Source organism: Sceloporus occidentalis, unplaced genomic scaffold (genome assembly GCF_023333645.1).
Source record: "Sceloporus occidentalis isolate IW3139 unplaced genomic scaffold, rSceOcc1.0.p SCAF_11, whole genome shotgun sequence".
Lineage (NCBI taxonomy): Eukaryota > Metazoa > Chordata > Lepidosauria > Squamata > Phrynosomatidae > Sceloporus > Sceloporus occidentalis.
The window spans coordinates 14,053,405-14,073,771 of NW_028316991.1; the positions used below are offsets into that span (position 1 = coordinate 14,053,405).

Here is a 20,367-nt window from a genome sequence, read left to right on the forward strand (position 1 = left end):
GCTTACATTAAAACATTGGGGGGTTTTTTCAACTTTATTTAACATCCTCCATGTTAAACAAAGTTAACAAAAACTTTATTTAACATGTAGGATGTTAAATAAAGTAAAAAAAAAAAAACCCCCGATGTTTTAATTTAAACCCTGTGCGGCCGCACACCCGTAAGGCCGGCCCTGGTGGGGGCTTCCCTGCGTTAATGCGGCCGTAAAGGCCGCATAGGCCCAGTCAGTTCGGTCCTGCTGGGCCTATTTAAGGGTAGGGGCCCGGAGCTGCAGCTCCATCAGCCCCTAAATCAATCCGGCCCGGCCAGTGCGGGCCTGACGCTACCTACCGGAAAACATATTGCCAGGAGAACGCTACCTACCGGAAAACATATTGCCAGGAGAACGCTACCTACCGGAAAACATAATGCCAGGAGAACGCTACCTACTGGAACACATAATGCCAGGAGAACACTACCTACCAGAACACATAATGCCAGGAGAACGCTACCTACTGGAACACATAATGCCAGGAGAACACTACCTACTGGAACACATAATGCCAGGAGAACGCTACCTACTGGAAGACATAATGCCAGGAGACAACTACCTACCGGAACATAATATTTGGAGAACACTACCAACCGGAACATAATATTTGGAGAACACTACCTACCGGAACACATAACGCCAAGAGAACACTACCTACCAGAACACATAATGCCAGGAGAAGGGTAATGTTAATGCTCCAGTATACAAAGACATTTTGGACAATGGACTATGATTCCAACTTTGTGGGAGGAAGTCCCTTTCTTGTTAAAGCATGACGGTGCCCCAGTGTACAAAGCAAGGTTTGATAAAGAGGGGCTCAAGTGACCTGCACAAAGCCCTGACCTCAACCTCACTGAACACATTTAGGGTGAACTGAAGCACCAGTTGTGAGACAGGCCTCGTCCAACATCAGTGCATTCTCATAAATGATGTTTCGAGTCAATGGGCGCAAATTCCCACAGACACACACCCTATGCTCTTGTGGGAAGGTTTCACAGAAGAGTTGAGGCTGTTATAGCCGCAAAAGCTGGGGATCAACTCAACTATATTAATGCCTATGGTTTTGGAACAAGCTCATATAGGTGTGATAATCAGGTGTCCAAATACTTTTGTTCATATGGGGTATCCTTCTATCTATTGTGCATAATGGTTAATTGCAATATGTAAATTAAAATATATATGTATAAATTATCTTTTTTTGAGTTCAATTTCCATTATAGTCAATTCTTGCACTTTCTTTAGGTCTCAATCCAGCACCGTTGTTAAGCTATTTGTAATATGATTTTTTAGTTATAATATGCTGTTCTTACAACCAAGGAAATTCCCATGGTTTTATTGCTTTACACATTAATATTTGAAATAATAAACCCAAAACTTAATTAGCAATTTTGTATTTATTTCTATGCTCTCCTTTCACTTGATATTATATCTTTTTAATGGGAAATTATGCCCACGGGGCTTTATTACTGCTAGAAATATGTTGTTTTTCCTGCTGCCTTCCTTTTTAATGTACACTTTTGCAATCTTGTGAAATATATGAACAAAGTTACCAAAACAAGAGGCTTTTATTGTACTTTTCTTGCAGACCTTGCAGTAGACTTTGTTTATGACAGAATTAGTTTGATGATGTAAAACTTTGTATCAGCTGTACATTTTCTCTGATCTCTCTCTTTAAACCCCGTGTTCTATAAGCCGTGTTTTATACTCATTTTTTACTCAGTTTGTATATTAATTAATGGGTTAATATTTCAATTTGCAATTACCTTAACCCTGTCCGAAATGCAAGAAATTTTGTGTTCAGATTTATCGTGTCCCTAATTTTCTTAATAAAGAAAGAAAGCTGATGGAAACACCGCACATTTAATAAAGTATATTTCCGTTTTGGAATTACTTCTCCCAATATCTTTAAGACATCCCTTTATGTTTCAGTGTCATTTGATCGTGAAGTTGTAGGAAACATTTATCCAGTCTAGGTTAGTCCTACGTAATGCATACCTTTTGAAAGACCGATTCATTAAATTACTGGATGAATAAATTGATTTAAATTTTAAAATTTCAGTTCATTGATCACCACTTATATTTTATAATAAATGTCCTACATCAAGACCCACACCGACGTTACAGATCACATAAATCACCATTTTATCCAGCATGTCTTTTTAAGATCTAAGTAACCTTTCTGGTAAAGTTTCTTAGTGCCTTGACACCTTCTAAGCAGTTTTAACTTTCACAAGCTGTATCATTACCAAGTTAACAAAGGCCTATTTATAAACCCACATCTGTGCGCAGATTAGTGAACATTTCAAAAGGGCCTCTTTCTGCACCGAAAATCCTTGGAAAGGGGGCACCTCAGAGGCCTTTGTTACACCCCTGATCCTAACTATCTGCACCTCGTGATAATATGTATAAACCATCCATCATGTTTATATGTGTAACTTAAAAAATGTAGTGCTTAAATCCCAGCTGTTATATATTGTTCACGCAGTCTTCTAGAAATGGTTGTTTATGCAACTTCACAATGCCCATTTCATTAAAAAGGGGAAAATCAATATGTCCCTGTTTCACTGTTTTTGCCCCCGTTATTACTGACTTTCATCAGAAATGCCCTATTCTCTCCGTCACGCTTTCTATGTTGATAAGAAGTCATTTGCGGTTTCTTATCATCTTAACTGTAGCAGCAATAGTAATGGTTTGTTACGCTGAATCTTCTAAGCATGTTATATGACAGAGTGTATATGAGAATATAGTTAAATGTTCATTAATGCATTATTTTTTTTCTTCTCCAGGTCGTAGGGGGAAAAATGACAGAGTCAGGTCGGTTGTGCGCCTTTATCACCAAAGTGAAGAAAGGAAGTCTGGCAGACACAGTAGGCCACCTCCGACCAGGTATGGTCACTCTAAATACAGAACATGCAATATGTTACAAATATTACCTTTGTATTGTTTAGGATATGAGACTTTTCAGTTCTATCAACCTTGCGTGTAAATGATGAAGATGTGCAGCTCCATCATATGTAGGGCCCTATACGATCCCCAAACCGGGTCTAAGGAGGACTTGCAGGTTTTTCGTGGTGGATTTGTGTCCCTTTAGAGGCCCATACAAATGTTCTCATAGATTTCACATTCTAGATAGTAGATTATTTAGCATCTACATTAGGAATACTTTACACATTGATACAAAATGTTAATGTATTGATTAGCCTGGCAGATATAGAGTCCTTGAGGACTGATTTTGTTCGCTTTGTTTGGCATTTACCTGAATGAGAATTGGCCCGTATTTATCCCTTGTTCTTTATGTCGATAGACGTTAACCGCTGTATCACTGTATATGCCAATATAAATGAACCCCTGTATCTGAGAAACCCCTGACCGCTTCTGTGGGCACCACTACAAGAAATTGTGTTTGCTGTTATAATAGGGGGCAAATGATTACATTCATATTTTTAGCAAGACATCTAAAAATAGCTCTAGAATCCTTTTTTCACCTAATTCTGTTAATTGTTCAGGTTAATTGGGGTAAACGTCAGTTGCAGCGCAGCAGATGTTCTTGTGTAACAGATATGAGGCTCGGGCATTTAAATATTTACACGCAGGTTAGCAATTTGCAAACTCACACACATTCAGTCTGCATTGTTGCTTTTTCAACGAGTATCCGTGTAACTACACTGAGGTTTAAGAGGAATATCGGGTATTTCTGTGTCATTGCCCCGTGCTACCATAGGCATCTGTTTAGGGTCCCCTTAGAGGATGTATAGGGGTGAGTTACATTTCTTCATAATACATAACTATAATCTATAAATTTGAGCACGCGTTTTGTTTTTCTTAATTATGTATAATTATTCTTTTCAATCGCTTGTGTTACAGGTTAAATACTTTCATTTGGGACCTCTACTAACCTAGGACATGCGAACGGTTTTAGTATTATTTAGTGAAAGTTTAACGGAATTTATTTACTTCCAACCACTCCCTATGTTTTATGGGAAATATATTAGAAAATACTATTGTAAGTGAAGTTAAAGTATACTTTAATCTCCAGGCGATGAAGTTTTGGAGTGGAACGGTCGGTTTTTACAAGGCGCCACATTTGAAGAAGTTTACAATATTATTCTGGAATCCAAACCAGAGGCACAAGTAGAATTAGTGGTCTCCAGACCGATAGGGTAAGTGCTTTTATTTTAGTGCATCTAAATAACTTTTTAGCTGTTATAAATATTGTACCAGTGCTAAGGAAACTTGATACATTACACAGCGCACGAGATGTAGATGTGTATATGTGCACGGCTCCCATAATACTTTCCAAGCCTCCTTTAACCGCAGATTCCTGATTGATATTCAGGGGCATGTAAACCATCCCGGGCTCTGATTTTTACTATCAACCCAAAAACACGTTTACATCAGGAAGAGATTCCTGGAGCCTTTTACATAATTAATTCTAAAACAAATTTGTTTTCGTAATAAAAAAGTGCTCTGTAGAAATGTTATATATAGAAACAGCCCTTCCTCCCTCTAGGACTATTGGTATTTGATGTCCCCAAGCAATGTGCTTTGATTGTTTAATATATCATCAATGTGCCTAACTTTTCATTTCAGAGATATACCCAGGATACCTGATAGCACACATGCACAGCTGGAATCCAGTAAGTAAATCAAGTGTTTAGCATCTTGTCCTGTATAAATAACACTTTAATTCCAGAATGCATGAAATCATTAAGGTGGCACTTTTAACAGTAATATACCATAATCATCCTTAAAAAAACATACTTCAGTTGAATTCTGTATTATTTACAACTGGGCTAGACTCTCTCTACCTGTACTCTGTATATTTAACACTGAATTACCATAAGATTATATCTTCTTAACGTCATAAACAGCTTGTGAACTCCACCTTTGCCCCAGACAGCTTAACCCCAAACAGCCTGTTTGTGCCATCTTTCCCCCGCTTGCCAGTGCCCCCAAACAGCTTATCTGCCCCATCTTTGCCCCCAAACAGATGGTCTGTGCCATCATTGCCCCCAAACATATTGTATGTGCCTTCTTTCCCCCAAACGACTTGTCTGTGCCTTTGCCCCCCCAACTTCCAACATACACTCTGGCACACATATGTAAACACGCATACACAAATTACTCACACTTACTCATACTCCCTAACACACACTCCATCTCACCCCACTTACAAATATATGCTCAAACACAAACACCTACACATCTATAATCACACACGCAATTACACATTCATGCTCGCATGCATACATACATACATAAATACCAATACATATACATACAAACCCACTTCCCACCTGCCCCTGCTCACTGCTTCTGGAGTTTTCTGTCTGGCTGCTCACACAGTGTGCCTCGGGTTCATGGCGGGGGTCAGGTGACGTAAGGTGACCCCGATACGTTCCTGTCTCCCCATGCTGGTTCACAGTAGTTTATAAAAGGCCCTTCAGACCTGGACCCATTCAGATCAGAAAGGCCCTTTCTAAGCTATGTTGAATTGGTATGAGGAGACAGAAACAAGGGGTCCCGTTACAGCTGCGAGTGCTGTGACCCCTGTAGTAACATCACTGCTGCTATAGTTTAGCTGATAAAACATCCTGTGTATTTCGACTTCCGGAGGAGAGCTGCAGGTCATATGGTTTCTTTATGGTGTTTTATGCTTGGGACAGCGGGGGCAACACGTCTTCCATCAAGACCTCCAGCTCTTGTACAAGAAGCAAAAAGGAGCTGTATCAGCTAAACTGTACCAGCAGAAACTATAAGAGGAGGTTGAGGGATAAAATATATTTAGAAGAACATTTGCATATCATTTTACCTATGTATCTGTTATTGTTTTTTTTTTTAAAGGTTCTAGCTCCTTTGAATCCCAGAAAATGGATCGCCCTTCTATATCCGTTACATCCCCCATGAGCCCAGGAATGTTAAGAGATGTTCCCCAGTTTTTATCTGGACAACTTTCAGTAAGTCACATGATTTCTTAATACTTCTTCCTCGTGTCTAATTTATTAATATATTCTTCTGGCACTTCGGAGAAAATACTGCTGTAGGCAAATACAATGGCACAAGTATCTGAGGCATGCTTAAAAATGTCACAGTGACATCATAGGTGTCCTATAATTATCCATTTACTTAATTCATGGTTTTATTTTTATTCCTTCTTTATTTTTAGTTTCTCACGCTAATCACCATTTGCAGCTTCCTTTACACTGTCCAGGTGTTTGTGGCTTTTTTGGTCAGCTGTGACACCAATAGAAATAAATGCCCAACACTTTAAATATTGTCAGCCAATGATGCTGATGACAACCCAGTTTTCCAAGGATCAGACTGCATGAGTGGTGTGTGTTCGAACAGAAGATGTTCTATCCTGTTCTCGGCCACGACAGACCAAAAAAAGTTTTAAAATATTAGTTATATAGTAGTTTTATGTATTAAACATCACATTACTTACTGATGCGTGTGTTTCAAAATACCTCTCAACACCGAGTTTCGAGCTTTACCACTAAGATAGTTTTGCTTTATTCAAAACTACATTTCATAAACTAATTCTAATTGTCATTCATACTTTTCTGTGCGACCCCTGTCATTTCCCATAATCTAAATAGCTTTGTTTGTTCAAACACTAGAGAGCTGCTTAGCATTATCTATAATTTTTCACTTTTAAATTGGCCGCCTACCAACCCTAAACAGAATCCTATTTACCAAAGTAAAGTGGTCCTAAATGTTATTGCACATCCATTTTACATAAGTTCATTGGTCTGTAGTAACATTTTCTGTTACATATATAATCAATAAATTGCAAAACAAAATAATTTAAAACAACTTTACAATATGTAAAGTTATAAATTGAGTATGAGTTAAGCACTCGTACATATTCGAATATACTGAAGAAATAATCCACACAAATAACAGTGGCAAATAAAACCCAACGCATTATTTTGATTTCCATTTTAACCCCTTCGTGACAATGGCTGTTTTAAAATTTCTGTGGTGTTTTGTGTTTAGCTGTAATTTAATTGGGAAATTGTTGAACCTGGCCAATTCAATTTACCCCATCAAATCATACATCTTTTAAAAGTAGACCCCTCTTGGGCATTTAACACGCCAGTATTTTAACTCTTCCCATGCGAGAATTCTTTTAAGATAAAGCCTCCTAATCTCTTTAAAAACGGGTGGCCGCCGACATACAGTGTATGGCGGATGTTGACGCCTCAGGGAGGGGTCAGAGATGGTCTCTGATGCCGATCTCTGCGTTGCTGAATGCTTCAACATTGAGGCATTACAGCAAGCCCATTTGGGTGCAGGAACTGAACGTGGATCGCTTTCTGTACCCGTTTAAAGTTATGACGTGCCTGGACCGTCAGTTGTCATCAAGGGGTTAAAATAATAATAATGTAACTATCAGGTTTAAAAAAATATTCTTAAATACTTCTTCCCATAACTGAGGAGAAATCTTCACGTTGTATTCAACTCTTTCTACTTCTCAAGTACTCACGCTCAAGTACAAAAAAAAAGTACTACCGTATTTGCTCGATTATAAGACGAGGTTTTTTCCAGAGCAAATGCTCTGAAAAATACCCCTTGTCTTATAATCGAGGTCGTCTTCTGATCAGACCTCAAAAAATTGTCTGCTGGGGCCATGCTGCTTACCGGGCTTTGGTCGCGAGCAGCGGCTCTGCTACTAGGAGCAGGAGAACAGGAAGCTAGCACAGTCCTCACATAACTCTACCTCCCCCCTCCTTCCTCTGGGGGCGGGGCCAGAGAAGTTGCTCGCACAGCCGGGCCCCTGCAGAAGTCTGCAAGTGGGAGATCTGCAGTTCAGGTAAGGGGGTGGGGGTTTGATCAAGTATGTGTGATTAATGGAATGAATGAGTATTTAAATGTTTGTGAATGAGTGTGTGTGGGGTGGGGGTGGTAGCATGGCATAGGGAGGCTGTAATCACACTACTATCATCCCCAGGTTTCAGCATTTACTGGCTGCCTTGGGTTGATAGGAGTGTGATTGCTGTTAGCAGTATATATATATATATATAACATCCAAAAATAGTTACCGGCACTCCAGGGACTTCTTTAAATAATCACTCCAGAAACTGCAGTTTCCTAATCTAAGTTTCAGTCTGTTTATTAGACTTTCATCAGGACTTTGTATATATATATATATATATATATATATATATATACCTCCAGAAATATCATGGGGCAGAGGGGCATATAGGGGGTTAAAAGGCATATCATGGGGCACAGTGGCATATAGGAGGGTATAAGACATTTCTGGAGGTAGAGTGGCATATAGAGGGTTAAAAGGCACATCATGGGGTAAAAAAAATTTATATTCCTAAATTAATATTTTGATTTTGGGGGGTCGTCTTATAATCAGGGTCGTCTTATAATCGAGCAAATACGGTATTTAATGTTTGGTTTTAAAGGCTGCATGTGACTTTTGGTAATTATTTTGTAGTTATAGTTTTAGTTCTTATGGCTGCAGTGTAAGGATCAAAACAGGTATGCAGTCCTCGTACACAAGCAGTTTTAGCGTATCAGAGTCTTTAAGGATTGATACATTGAAAAGATTACAGAGTGCACTATGTCAAGAGAACTAGTTACAGGTCGAGATCACCAGGTGCTGGTATTTTATGACATCCCGCATTACTAATAATTTAGGAATACAAGTTGGTGGATAAAAAAAATAACCTAGATTAAAGTCCCATAATGTTGAGAGGTCAAGATTCTAAAGTGTTGGGGGAATAACCGACTACGGCAGTAACGTCTGAAACGACCCTTTTTCATTGTCCAACCCTTCAGTTTGTTCTAAGAATAGGTAATAAAGAAAATCTGGTATGAATGATGTCAGAGCTTCATGCATCCTCTTTTGTGTATCATATTATTTTCATCCAGTTCTCTCTAGAACCCGTGTTGGTGTCTACATAGATTTTAGCCCCAGTGGTGTATAATTACAGCAATGTCTTGCCAATATTAGTTAGTATGAGCAGGTTCCACCTTAGTGATGTTGGATAAAAAGCAAAACTAGTTTCCCAAAGAATCTCCAATGAAATCGACTTCCATGGTGGAAAATTAGAGCTGGGTTCAGTATATACCCAGTGTGCAGGCGAAAGCAAAGAGAGAACATCATTTTGTTTTGTTCCTTTGTTTACCAACCGTATTAAGTGTGTAGTAGTTATTATTGATATGCTCCAGTCCCAATTCAGTCATATTCTGTATGGCTTTTAGTTAGATATTATGTGAATGGGTGAGTTCACCCTGTCTTGTTGTTGTCACTGAGTATTGTCCAAGTCACCACATTTATGACCACAGACCTCATTGACTTCAGTGGATGGTTCCAGACAATTACTGCACAAACTAGCATTTACTCATGTTATACCCAACGTGCCATTACATACATTGGAAGCCCAGCGTTTCTTTCACTTGCTTAAATAATAAAGTTAATTATGAAATGTTCACATCTAAGGATAGGTGTTACATATAATTTGCCTAAATAATCCGTGCCGGTATGTACTTTGTTGCCGTTGATTTTTATAGTTGTGTTTTTGCTTTAAATTCTTTTTTAATTTTAGCTTGTTGTCTTTTTGTTTTATTGCTTTATTTTTTTTATTTCTTTTCTTTAATTTGCTTACCAGAGCCAAAGCCTTAATAGAAGAACCGCGCCTTTTGTCCCTAGGGTTCAGGTAAAGGCTTTTTTTTCTGCTTGACAGAAACTAAAGCTGTGTCTTATTTTTTTTTTGTTTGTTTTAGTTTGGAAAATGCATTGGAGGAAATCTTTGTGTTTGGTCCTTTTTATCCATATATTTTTGAAGGCTGTTGCAAGCAATTTGCACACCATCCCGTGACCCAAAAAACCCCAAACCACGTAGTTAAACTTTAAAGAGACAACTGGACTTTGTACTCAAATACCATATTCTAGATACATTGTTAACATGTATGGGGAAGAGGTTACGATGAAACACATTTTTTCATAATTAAGCCTAATTTCCAGGTAATTTGCTTAAGAATTATTCCATTTGTGATGAATTAAATGACAATGTAGAATTTGATGGCAGAGAAGAACCATTCAACCCATCAAATTCTGCCCATGTAGAGACTCTGATTCGGTTTTAACTGTTAGAACCACAAAAAGGCTTCATACGCTGCTTAGTCCATAAAACACATCTATATTTCATCATTAATGTAATTTTCATCTCCGCATGCCTTAATTTACCAGATATATCTGCACATTCTCACATAATTGCCTAAAAATAAATTTAATTCTGTTAAGAAATCTATGTTCTCTCACAATTCACTCAAGAAATATCCAACAATTTCAACACCAAGGTATTAGTCTGGCAAAAAGCCAATCATAGGCATCACCCCAATCAAAAAGAATGTGTAAACCGGTTATTTTTAGAAACCAATATATTGTTAGACGTTATTAAAAATGTGTGTATACGTCAGCGGAGAGAGAATATATTATTGTATGTTTCATGTGCCACAGCGTACATAAATAATAAATATTATTTGCTTATTTACTCGTGATTTGGCCATAATTTAAATCAGCCATCGTCTCTTTAAAGATTTCTTTTAATAATAATAATATGCTTCTATGTGCATTTTCCAATACTAAATAAATCATTTAAATTAAAGATTGGCAAACTTATTTGAACCGCAGCAGAAAAATCACATGAAAAAAGTTCTAAATAAAATGTATTTATTTAAGTCTACCAACTTGATTAAAGAAGTAGCACTCCATTGAATGAATTGGTACGTGCCTCCTTGAAGCGGGATCTGACTTGTATTCTACTTTTTGTCCTAACATCCAAAGCCCATTTTTGACAATGGATTTCCGCTGGCTACAGCCAGACCGGTTGCCTTTTGGTAACTCCTTGCTTTAAACACAGGTTCTTTATATCGGTAACAGCCATTTTCACTGAGCCGCCGGTACGTCTTTTAGCAAAAATGGAGCAATGGTGCCTGAAATGGGATTACCCTTCATCAGGACGCTGAAATTTACCAGCTTATTATATTTTCAATCGATGCTTGCCATTTAAAGCAAGCATAGCCTGCGGGTACAAGTTGTTTGCCTTTCTTAGCAACTGCTCACAATACCCTGTGATAGCTCATAATGTGGTGCATGCTGCTAACCCTTCATTGTTATCACCCCTATTAATAAATATAGTGTTAACCCTTTCCTGTTAGTTCTTTTTGTGCCTACAAGGTGAGTGGCAAATGCTCCCCCAGCACCAAAAGAGTTAATTAGAAAGCAGTTGATGAGTATTGTCGAAAAATGACCTGTTTACCAAGCTCCAGAATACACGTCTACATTCATGATCAGATAGTAAGGTGATGATATCGATGATATCAAATATATAAAACTTGCTCAATGCTGTGTTTATTATTTGTGCCAAAGCTACAAAATTAACTATTTAACCCCTTCCTTGTTGGATTATATTTATCTGGCACTTGATACAGACTCATTTTATGTCTTCGAAATATGTAGCAAAGTTATGCGTTAAAATATCAGTGTAGTCGTAGTAAGTAGATGGCCCCACCTTAAAAAAAAAAATATGGTAATAAAATGTGAAATAGCTGTTTAACTCTGCACTATGTATTTCGCATAACATGATTTTTGCTCAGTTTAGAGAGAATAGTGATCTGGGTCGGCAATCATTAATCTTAGGAATACACTGTTGGTTTTCATGTATTTTATTATGTGATATACCGTATTTGCTCGATTATAAGACGAGGTTTTTTCCAGAGCAAATGCTGTAATAACACTACTATCATCCCCAGGTTCCAGCATGTACTGGATGCCTTGGCTTGATAGGAGTGTGATTGCTGTTAGCAGTTATATATATATATAGATACCTCCAGAAATGCATTTTAACCCCCTATATGCCACTCATCCCCATGATATGCCTTTTAACCCCCTATATGCCACTCTGGCATATAGGGGGTTAAAAGGCATATCATGGGGCACAGTGGCATATAGGAGAGTATAAGACATTTCTGGAGGCAGAGTGGCATATAGAGGGTTAAAAGGCACATCATGGGGCAGAGTGGCAAATAGGGGGGTATAAAGCATTTCTGGGGGCAGAGTGGCAAGCCTGGGGGCAGATATGCATAACTGGGGGGGGCAGGTTGGCAAATAAAAGGAAATAAAAAAAATATATTTTTTTCTCAATGATAGCTTTTATTAAATATGAAAATTAGTTTACATGAATTAATATTTACTAGTAAAACTTTTTTCCTATAGGGTCGTCTTATATTCAGGCTTTTTGTTTTTTTCCTAAATTAATATTTTGATTATCTTATAATCGAGCAAATACGGTAATAAGGAATTTAATTAATGCTAAAAATATTGGTCTAGAAGAACACTTATCATGTACCTTGGCAATAAAGTTTATAATTCGGAATGTGTGGCATAGGGATATTTTAAGTTATATTATAATAAATTATAATACAGGCATACACTTTTAACCCTTGTAATCCACGTTGCAGTTAAACGTGACACATAGCTGAATCGCTCTGCAGGCGTTACCAATTTAAAATAGGCTTCTAGGGCGATTATGTGTCTTCAGTCTAGCTTGCGACTGTAAGATACATTGTTGCTTAAAAATATATGCACAAGAAAACCCGATTTTATACAAAATGTAATTAACTGAATATCTTGTATCTTCCCACTCACTATAATTTAATTGTAGAGATATAATTCTTAATTAGCGTCTCAAATACATATCTCTCCCTTGGTTGTCTTGCCCATCGCAATTTGGTCCGCTCTTGTTATAATTAAAGTGAGGAGAACTGAATATTCAGCATTGGCTTTATTGGGGGAAAACAGAATCAAGAGGGGTTTTTTTTTTTTTGTTTTTTTTTTATTAAATCAGGTTGGTTTCTTGATCAGAGGAAATTCCCAAACAAATAATACAAAAATGATGAATTCCTAAAAATATTTTTATTAGTGAGATCACAGATCAATATATTCACTGGATAATACTCCGCACAAAAAAAATATTTTAAGTCTATTTATATATAGTTTTAAATATTTCAGAACATGTTGTCTTTTAATAGACATTTATTGCATTTATTGGATAATACACCAGCAAAGTCAAAATACGAGGCTATAAAGGTTGATAAGGTTAATTATAGTTTATTGATCTGGTGAAAAGTCGCCATTTTGGAGTCAAGAAGGTATTTTTCCACTTTTTCATGCACAATATGTTTTTTTTCCCCCTATGTTTTCTACCTAAATTACTATTTTTTAACTATAAGAATTATAGTCACTTTTCTGTAGTGATAACATTCACACAGGGTGTTAGTTAATACACACTTTTTATGTATACAACCTAACACCTCCAAGGACTGTAACTTCATTGCCAGTTACCTTTAACGAAATAAATCATAGGACCCACCAGCGGGTTTAAGGGCATTGGCCACGGCTTTATTACCTGGTATCCTGGGGGAGATCCTTGTCCCCAAAGCCATTCAGGGTCTCCTGGCCAGTGGAGAGCAGCGAGGAGGAAGGAGCACGCGGGAGGTTTAAATGGGCATTGGCCACTGTCCCCAATAAGAAAGCAAACTAAAGATGTAGTAATAAAAGGTTATCTATCCTAGCCCCAGACGCGTACACAAGACACTGCCCTTTTACTTATAACTTACCCCACAACGTGAGTTTGAGTAAGTAGGGCACAGTATTCCTTGGGCAGAATCCATACTTGTTTGGAGAACTATGACTTTTTAATACTAGATTTAGGTTTCCTATTTACAGTTTTCAGTTTGCCCATTGAGGTTTTTTTTCTCTTTTAGTTAATCTGCATGTAAACAATATAATTATACATGTTCTTTATTCTACTATCTGTTTGTGTTTCACTCTTCTCTACCCTAGCCTACTTATCGCAGGAATGTTTGCAGTTAATAGGATTTTTTTTACGCTCTGGCTATATAAAAAGGGAATAAAAAATATTTTTTCTTATATAATATATAAGAAATGCTTAGGGTAATAAAATATAAGGCATTTCACTTATAGTATGCCAGTATACAAAGCATAGTTTACATATAGTTTCAATAAAAAGAAATTTCATACATTAGCAAACAAGAATCCAGTTCGATACAATAATAAATTGTGTTTTATACTATTAATGACAGTAACTGGGTACGATAGAGCTAATGAAACCTATAACTCCATTGGGAGTTCCATTAACTAATGTAGAACTATTGCTGTAGATCAGCCAACACATTGTGATACATTAGAATCTCATGGTTGCTTCTTCACTATTGGTTTGCTTCAAGCGGACCCTGTCACCTGAAATGCGTTAAGCACTAGAGTATAAAACGCAGAGTATCTGTATGCTGTGTCGTCTTCAGGTTTGGTCATTGTTCTCCTGGGGTTGTACGCATTATTTCCCAGCATGCACATGGCCTCGTCTCCCTGGTTGGCTGTTTGTGTTGTCTTTATTAATCTTCCTATCTGGGTGATTTTATGCTTGGATGTGCACCGACGTCACAGAAGGAACAAATTAACTACTGTTCACGGTCCATTGTGAAACACAGCATGGAGGCTTTCCATATTCTGGTTAATAGTTATTCTCTGTTTTACTTTTCAGGTGACAGGTCAGCCGTCAGAAAGAAAATCCATGACATTAGTTGTCCAAATCCCTGTTATTACCCCCTCTATAAATGTACACATTAGATTTAAAACCACTCGGATAGTGGTTCTGTCCACAACACATTTCTCAGACCGTATGTAATCACAATACATCCAAGTGTCTTGGACTGGAGCTGTCACTGCCTTAAAATATTAATAAAAATATAGCATTTCATGTTTTTTTGGCGAAGTAGATAGGTGATCTAGATGTATGACTTTTGTATGGGCCATTTTTAGCAAAGAATAATATTTATGTCTCTTTCACAGATAAAACTCTGCTATGACAAAGTCGGCTATCAATTGATTGTCACTATATTAGGGGCAAAGGATCTGCCACCGAGAGAAGATGGGAGACCAAGAAATCCTTATGTTAAAATTTATTTTCTTCCAGATCGAAGGTAGGAATGACATAGTTAGGAATGACAGAGTATGACATCATCATCATAGGGAAAACAAAGTTTAAATTGAACTGCATGATATTAGAACGCTGGGCAAGAAGTAACAACAAAAAAGAAAGAACCTGGATCTTCAAATTTAAACTCTGGTCCTTGGCCAACCAATGAGTCAGAGGCACTTTATAAGAAAACAAGGTGCGGTTAAACAAGATATTTAGAATATTAACTTCAGTTCTTTTGACTGAAGTCAAAAGAAAGCCTAGTTATGAGTACTCAGCAAGGAGAATAATTTTCTTTTAATGGAAACAGAATGTCCACTGATCTAAATAAATAATAGTGCGACGAACAGAGGTAAGAACTTTATTGCCTACATGTACTTCTTCCCCTTGGTCTTAGATCTTTCTCCGCTCATCTAATGCTTACATACATATTACATGTTTTATTCCATTTCTTAGATTCTACTGTTGCAACATAAGTAGTACTTAATACATACAAGGTGAAGCAGTACTTAATACATCTGAATAAATCTTTCATAGCTGAATAAACCAATTAGCCAAATGTATTTAATCATCTCTAAATATCAATTGATTCAGCAGTTTCATATAAAAACACTCTTCTGATTTATTGATTTCATTGATTGGGGGCTTCAGGGAGTAACACTAGATATAGGAAGGTGTGCTACAGTGCATTCAATTAAAAAAACCCACTAAATCCATTAAAAACAGCACAAACAAAAGCAGAGGCTACCAAAAAAACTGCCATGAGAATGGAAGAACTGAAACTTTCTCAATTCTGAGATTTATTTCTATTGTTTTTTTTTTCAATTTAGCTGTTTTGGTAGCCTCTGCTTTTGTTTGTGGTACCGATTTTAATGGATATGAAAATATATTTTTTAATTGAAAAAAGGTTATAGTGCACTTTTTCTATATTCAGTTATCCACATGGTGCAGAGTCATTGTGTATCTTCTTCATGGGGCTTTGTATAATCATTAAGTATTTTAATCTTTTACAGATAGTTTTTTTAATTAAAAGTATCTTCTGAGATCCTAGTTACATTTTAATTAAGGCTAAGTATTTTTTTGTTGAAAAGTCATTAAATTGTCTACTTCAAGATACTCAACCAAAATAAATATACACATTGATTTCATTATGTAGTTCATCTAGAGAAACCTTTTGCAGATCCCGTGTTTGGTAAGAATGTCTGTCGATACTTTTAAGTAAATATACTGTTGCGTTAGGATATAGAAGGGCTTACAAGAAATACCGCGGATAGGATGGCGATCTGTCCATTGTTAATAAGCAGTGTAATATTTTATTGTCTTCCAATAAATTAAATACACTTTGTGTTGTAGTGATAAGAACAAAAGAAGAACAAAGACCATGAAGAAAACACTGGAGCCCAAATGGAACCAAACATTCAATTATTCTCCGGTTCATCGGAGAGAGTTTCGGGAACGAATGTTGGAAATTACACTTTGGGATCAAGCCAGAGTTCGAGAAGAAGAGAGTGAATTTTTGGGAGAGGTAATGAACAGTTTGTATACGGAATATATTTATATTGCTTCAGAATGCTTTGATCATTCATAAAGTAAAGTATCATTTTTGGAAAGGAAGATTATAGAATTGAATAGGAAAGTGCCTTATTATAGGTATTTCATTCTAAAGCTTGTATACTTGATGAGTATGATGTTATGTCATTAGGTTTAACATTTGCAATGCATTGGGTTATTCTTTGGAGTATTGTGGACTCCTATCTATCCAATGTGATAAGGAATAACATCATTTAGCAAATTTACTAGGAGAGGTACAGACATTTTATTGTGAATAGCAGCTTCTGTGTAAATATCTATGCCATGGCATCAAGTTTTATTAAATAACTTTGATAGTCCAGCTCTGTCTAGAGCTTGAGGGTCATTTGACCAAAAAATTGCTTTTTACCTCTGGCCGAGTAATAATACCAAAGTGGTGCTTCACGGGGCGACGGGTCCCACAGTCTATTGCTGACCCCTCATATCTATTAACTTTGAGCACAGTAGGACGGACTATTTGGCCATTTTCACTAATGGTTCATTAGTATGTTGTAGCTACTAATCCTCTTAGATGAATTTTGCTGACATGAGGCGAGAATTATGTTACTGTCCATGACCGGTAAGTCAGTTGCAGGAGTCTCCCGTCTCTCCTGCCATAGATATACTTGTCGTGTGATTTGTTTATTTTCCCCGTCTTAGCTCCTCGTAATTGGGGTATGTCTTCTCCTGCTTTATTTTACTCCAACAGATTTTAATTGAATTAGAAACTGCACTATTAGATGATGAGCCACATTGGTACAAGCTTCAGACGCACGATGTGTCCTCATTGCCACTACCCCATCCATCCCCATTTATGCAAAGGAGGCAGCTGCACGGGGAGAGCCCAGCAAGGAGGTTACAACGTAAGTTTTCACTGCCGAGTTCTTCTGTGAACGAGGGACATAATGAATCCTAGACAGGGGATGTACCTTGGGAATTGTTGGGCAGGTCGCCATGTGCTACGTGCCACGAGGGTTACTTGGGCCTCCTTCAAGTTCCCAAGGTTCCCTAGCACTGTTACTAATGTGAAGTGAACAATAACATGAAAATTGACATTACAAAAAAAAATGCCAAAAATATAACGTTATTACATGGCTGGCTATTAGGAGTTTGACGGGGAATGAGACAGAAGGTGCGAATGATTTGATTGTAGAGAGGCCGATGTGGAGAAGTCAGTGGAATGGAGATCTCGAAGGTGAGGAGAACAGATGATTTCTTTTAGGAGGCAGGTTGTGAATACATAAGACAGATGGTTTGTATGCTTCTCTGAACATGTGGGGTTTCAATGTAAGAATAAGTAGGGATGAGTCTGACAGAATGGGGAAGGGCATTCCGGAGAACTGGAACAGAGACATACAAAACGGTAAAGAACTTCTTCCACGGAAAACAAATGGTATCGCAGTGATCTATAAAACAAGGTTTCAAATGTTTTTTTCAGAATGGGGTTTACTATCTCATTTCCTAACTGTAATTACTGAAAATTCTGATAAAACGTTGTGTAAAACACATACTAATTTATACACACACGCTCTGTAGGAAAAATGAATATAAATGTTCTTTGAATGTGTATTTAACCTCAAGTGGCCTGATGTGGGGAAAATATAAACAGTATACAGAATACATTTAAAACAATAATAATAAAGGGGTGCAAAACACACTTTAAGTTTTGGTTCCTAGGAACACCAGTTAGCCTGTTTTAAATGTATGTATTATCCGTCCCGGAAACATCATTGTGTTCTTTGAATCGGATCTCCTGGATAACCAACTGCTTGCTGTTGTCTGATCGGGATTTTTGACACAGCAAACATTTTTTCTAAAAGTAGCGTGACATTGGTTATCTACGCGCTTCAGGTCTGATCAACACCAGCCCATCTTTAAAAACAAATATTATAATTTTCGCTGTTAAATTAAGTTACCAAGCTTTCCTTTATTTTGAATTTTTATTTTCAGAGTTTGAATTAGTTCTCAAACAATCAAAGCGTCACCGGCTTTTGATTGTAGTTGTATACGCTGTGATATACAAGGTTTGCATGAATCTCGCTGACGTTATACACACATCAGTTGTATTCTTTGATCATTGCGACGCAGGTTATTGGTTGGTTTGACTGGCAGCGGATCCAATGAATATGACTTTCTTCATATAATTTGGTTGAAAATTGTGAAACTGGGATCCTACACACGTTTGTCATGGCAACCAATGGCTTAATATACGTTTTTGGTTTTATTTTCAATCCCATTTTCAGGAAAGCTGTGAAGCAGGGGTGTCTAAAATCAACCCAAATCAATAAAATACACAATATAGTTAATTTTATATATATCACTACTACAAAGTATTTTTGATAATCAGTAAATTAGCATATAATTCTCCATATGACAGGGCACCAATAATACACATTTGAATGGAGGAGACGCCCCTGCTACATGTATTTTTCATAATGTTTTGCCCATGACATCTGTTTATATTAATATTTGTTTTCCAGATACAGGCCCATATTCATATAATTCAGGTAAAATTCCAGCATGTCAGATTTCCATAATGCATGTCTCCATATGCGCAGTCTGGTATAACTGTACCTACCTTATTAACGGGAGTCCACCTTAAGCCAGATGGTCATTAACCCGCCATCATATAATTATAGTCATGATGGTCACTCGTCGTGCTGTCAGATGTTGCCGGATTATTACTACCATGGAGTAGACGGAGATAATGGGAGTTGTAGCTCAACAACTTAAGGCTCGGCACATGTAAACTCAACCAACTTAAAGCAACATGATTCCAATGGCCTACTTCAATAACATTCTCATGTCTATGAGTTCTTTTTTAAGTCAGTAGTTTGTTGTTTGGATCTTATTGTTGATATCCACACCACCCAACATTTAAATTGGCCCAAGATGGGTTTTTTTTTATTTATTTTGCTGGAGGGAGTACGGATAGAGGTACGTAGGTGGAAAGTCTTACTTTATGGCTCTTTCTGTGATTTCATGAACTATTCAGCACCGCCGAATCTGATGGCGCTAGAAGATCGAGTCTTTAGTCGAGGTTGTTATCTTTTACATAGGAAATGACATAAAAACATATAAGCTTTCATGACCTCAGAGGTCTCTTCCACAGGTGGAATCTGCACAGATTTTATATTAAGAAGACACCTCAGAGACCCTAAAATGTAATTATTACTTTGTGATTTTATACTTTTTTATAAGAGCCCAATAAAAGGTATCAACTTCGACTGGAGGCACTTAGAAGAAGATGAGTATTTTATTCATAGTAATTTATAGATCCATCCTGCTGTTTATATACGCGTCATTGTGACATTTTAAGGCTGCAGAGGAGTTTAGTAGACTCGTACCCAACACACATCCTGAGCTCCTCCAAGAAAGGGACATCAGGGGGCTAAACGAGAGACAGAGGGCTTTGGGTTTCAAAGAGGGACTGTCCCCCTTACCATCATTCCTTGGGAGGTATGGATATCCAATAAAAAGGTACAACATATATAGAAACATATATGTGTTTATTATTACATTAATGTAAATAAGTAGCAGATATGTTCTCTGAAACCTGGTGTGTTATGTCCGGCTGAAGGTGGATGACCGTTTCTAGTTATACCAAATTCTGTACATATGTCCTTCGTCAATAAACCTTATTTCCTTATAGCTTAACCCCTGCTTGCTTAACCCAGGGTTTGAAATTAGGACAAACTCTATTTTTATAATTTTTTGGGATAATAAACCTTTTTTTTTTGTTATCTGT

At 37.2% G+C, this 20,367-nt stretch overlaps 1 protein-coding gene across 37 annotated transcripts in view; it reads left to right on the plus strand.

Annotated features, from left to right (window-relative positions):
* LOC149305615 (regulating synaptic membrane exocytosis protein 2) overlaps window positions 1–20,367 on the plus strand; it is a 271,086-nt gene that overhangs the window by 158,710 nt on the left and 92,009 nt on the right. For 31 of the 37 annotated variants that reach the window (XM_089477182.1, XM_089477194.1, XM_089477190.1 and 28 more), the window contains 7 exons: window positions 2,817–2,916; window positions 4,067–4,190; window positions 4,621–4,667; window positions 5,875–5,987; window positions 14,924–15,054; window positions 16,404–16,575; window positions 17,329–17,482. In XM_089477182.1, coding sequence (XP_089333308.1) covers window positions 2,817–2,916; window positions 4,067–4,190; window positions 4,621–4,667; window positions 5,875–5,987; window positions 14,924–15,054; window positions 16,404–16,575; window positions 17,329–17,482 — 841 coding nt within the window. Of the gene's footprint in view, window positions 1–2,816; window positions 2,917–4,066; window positions 4,191–4,620; window positions 4,668–5,874; window positions 5,988–9,659; window positions 9,708–14,923; window positions 15,055–16,403; window positions 16,576–17,328; window positions 17,483–20,367 lie in introns of all 37 variants that reach the window. The other 6 variants (XM_089477183.1, XM_089477199.1, XM_089477184.1 and 3 more) reach the window with 1 other exon arrangement.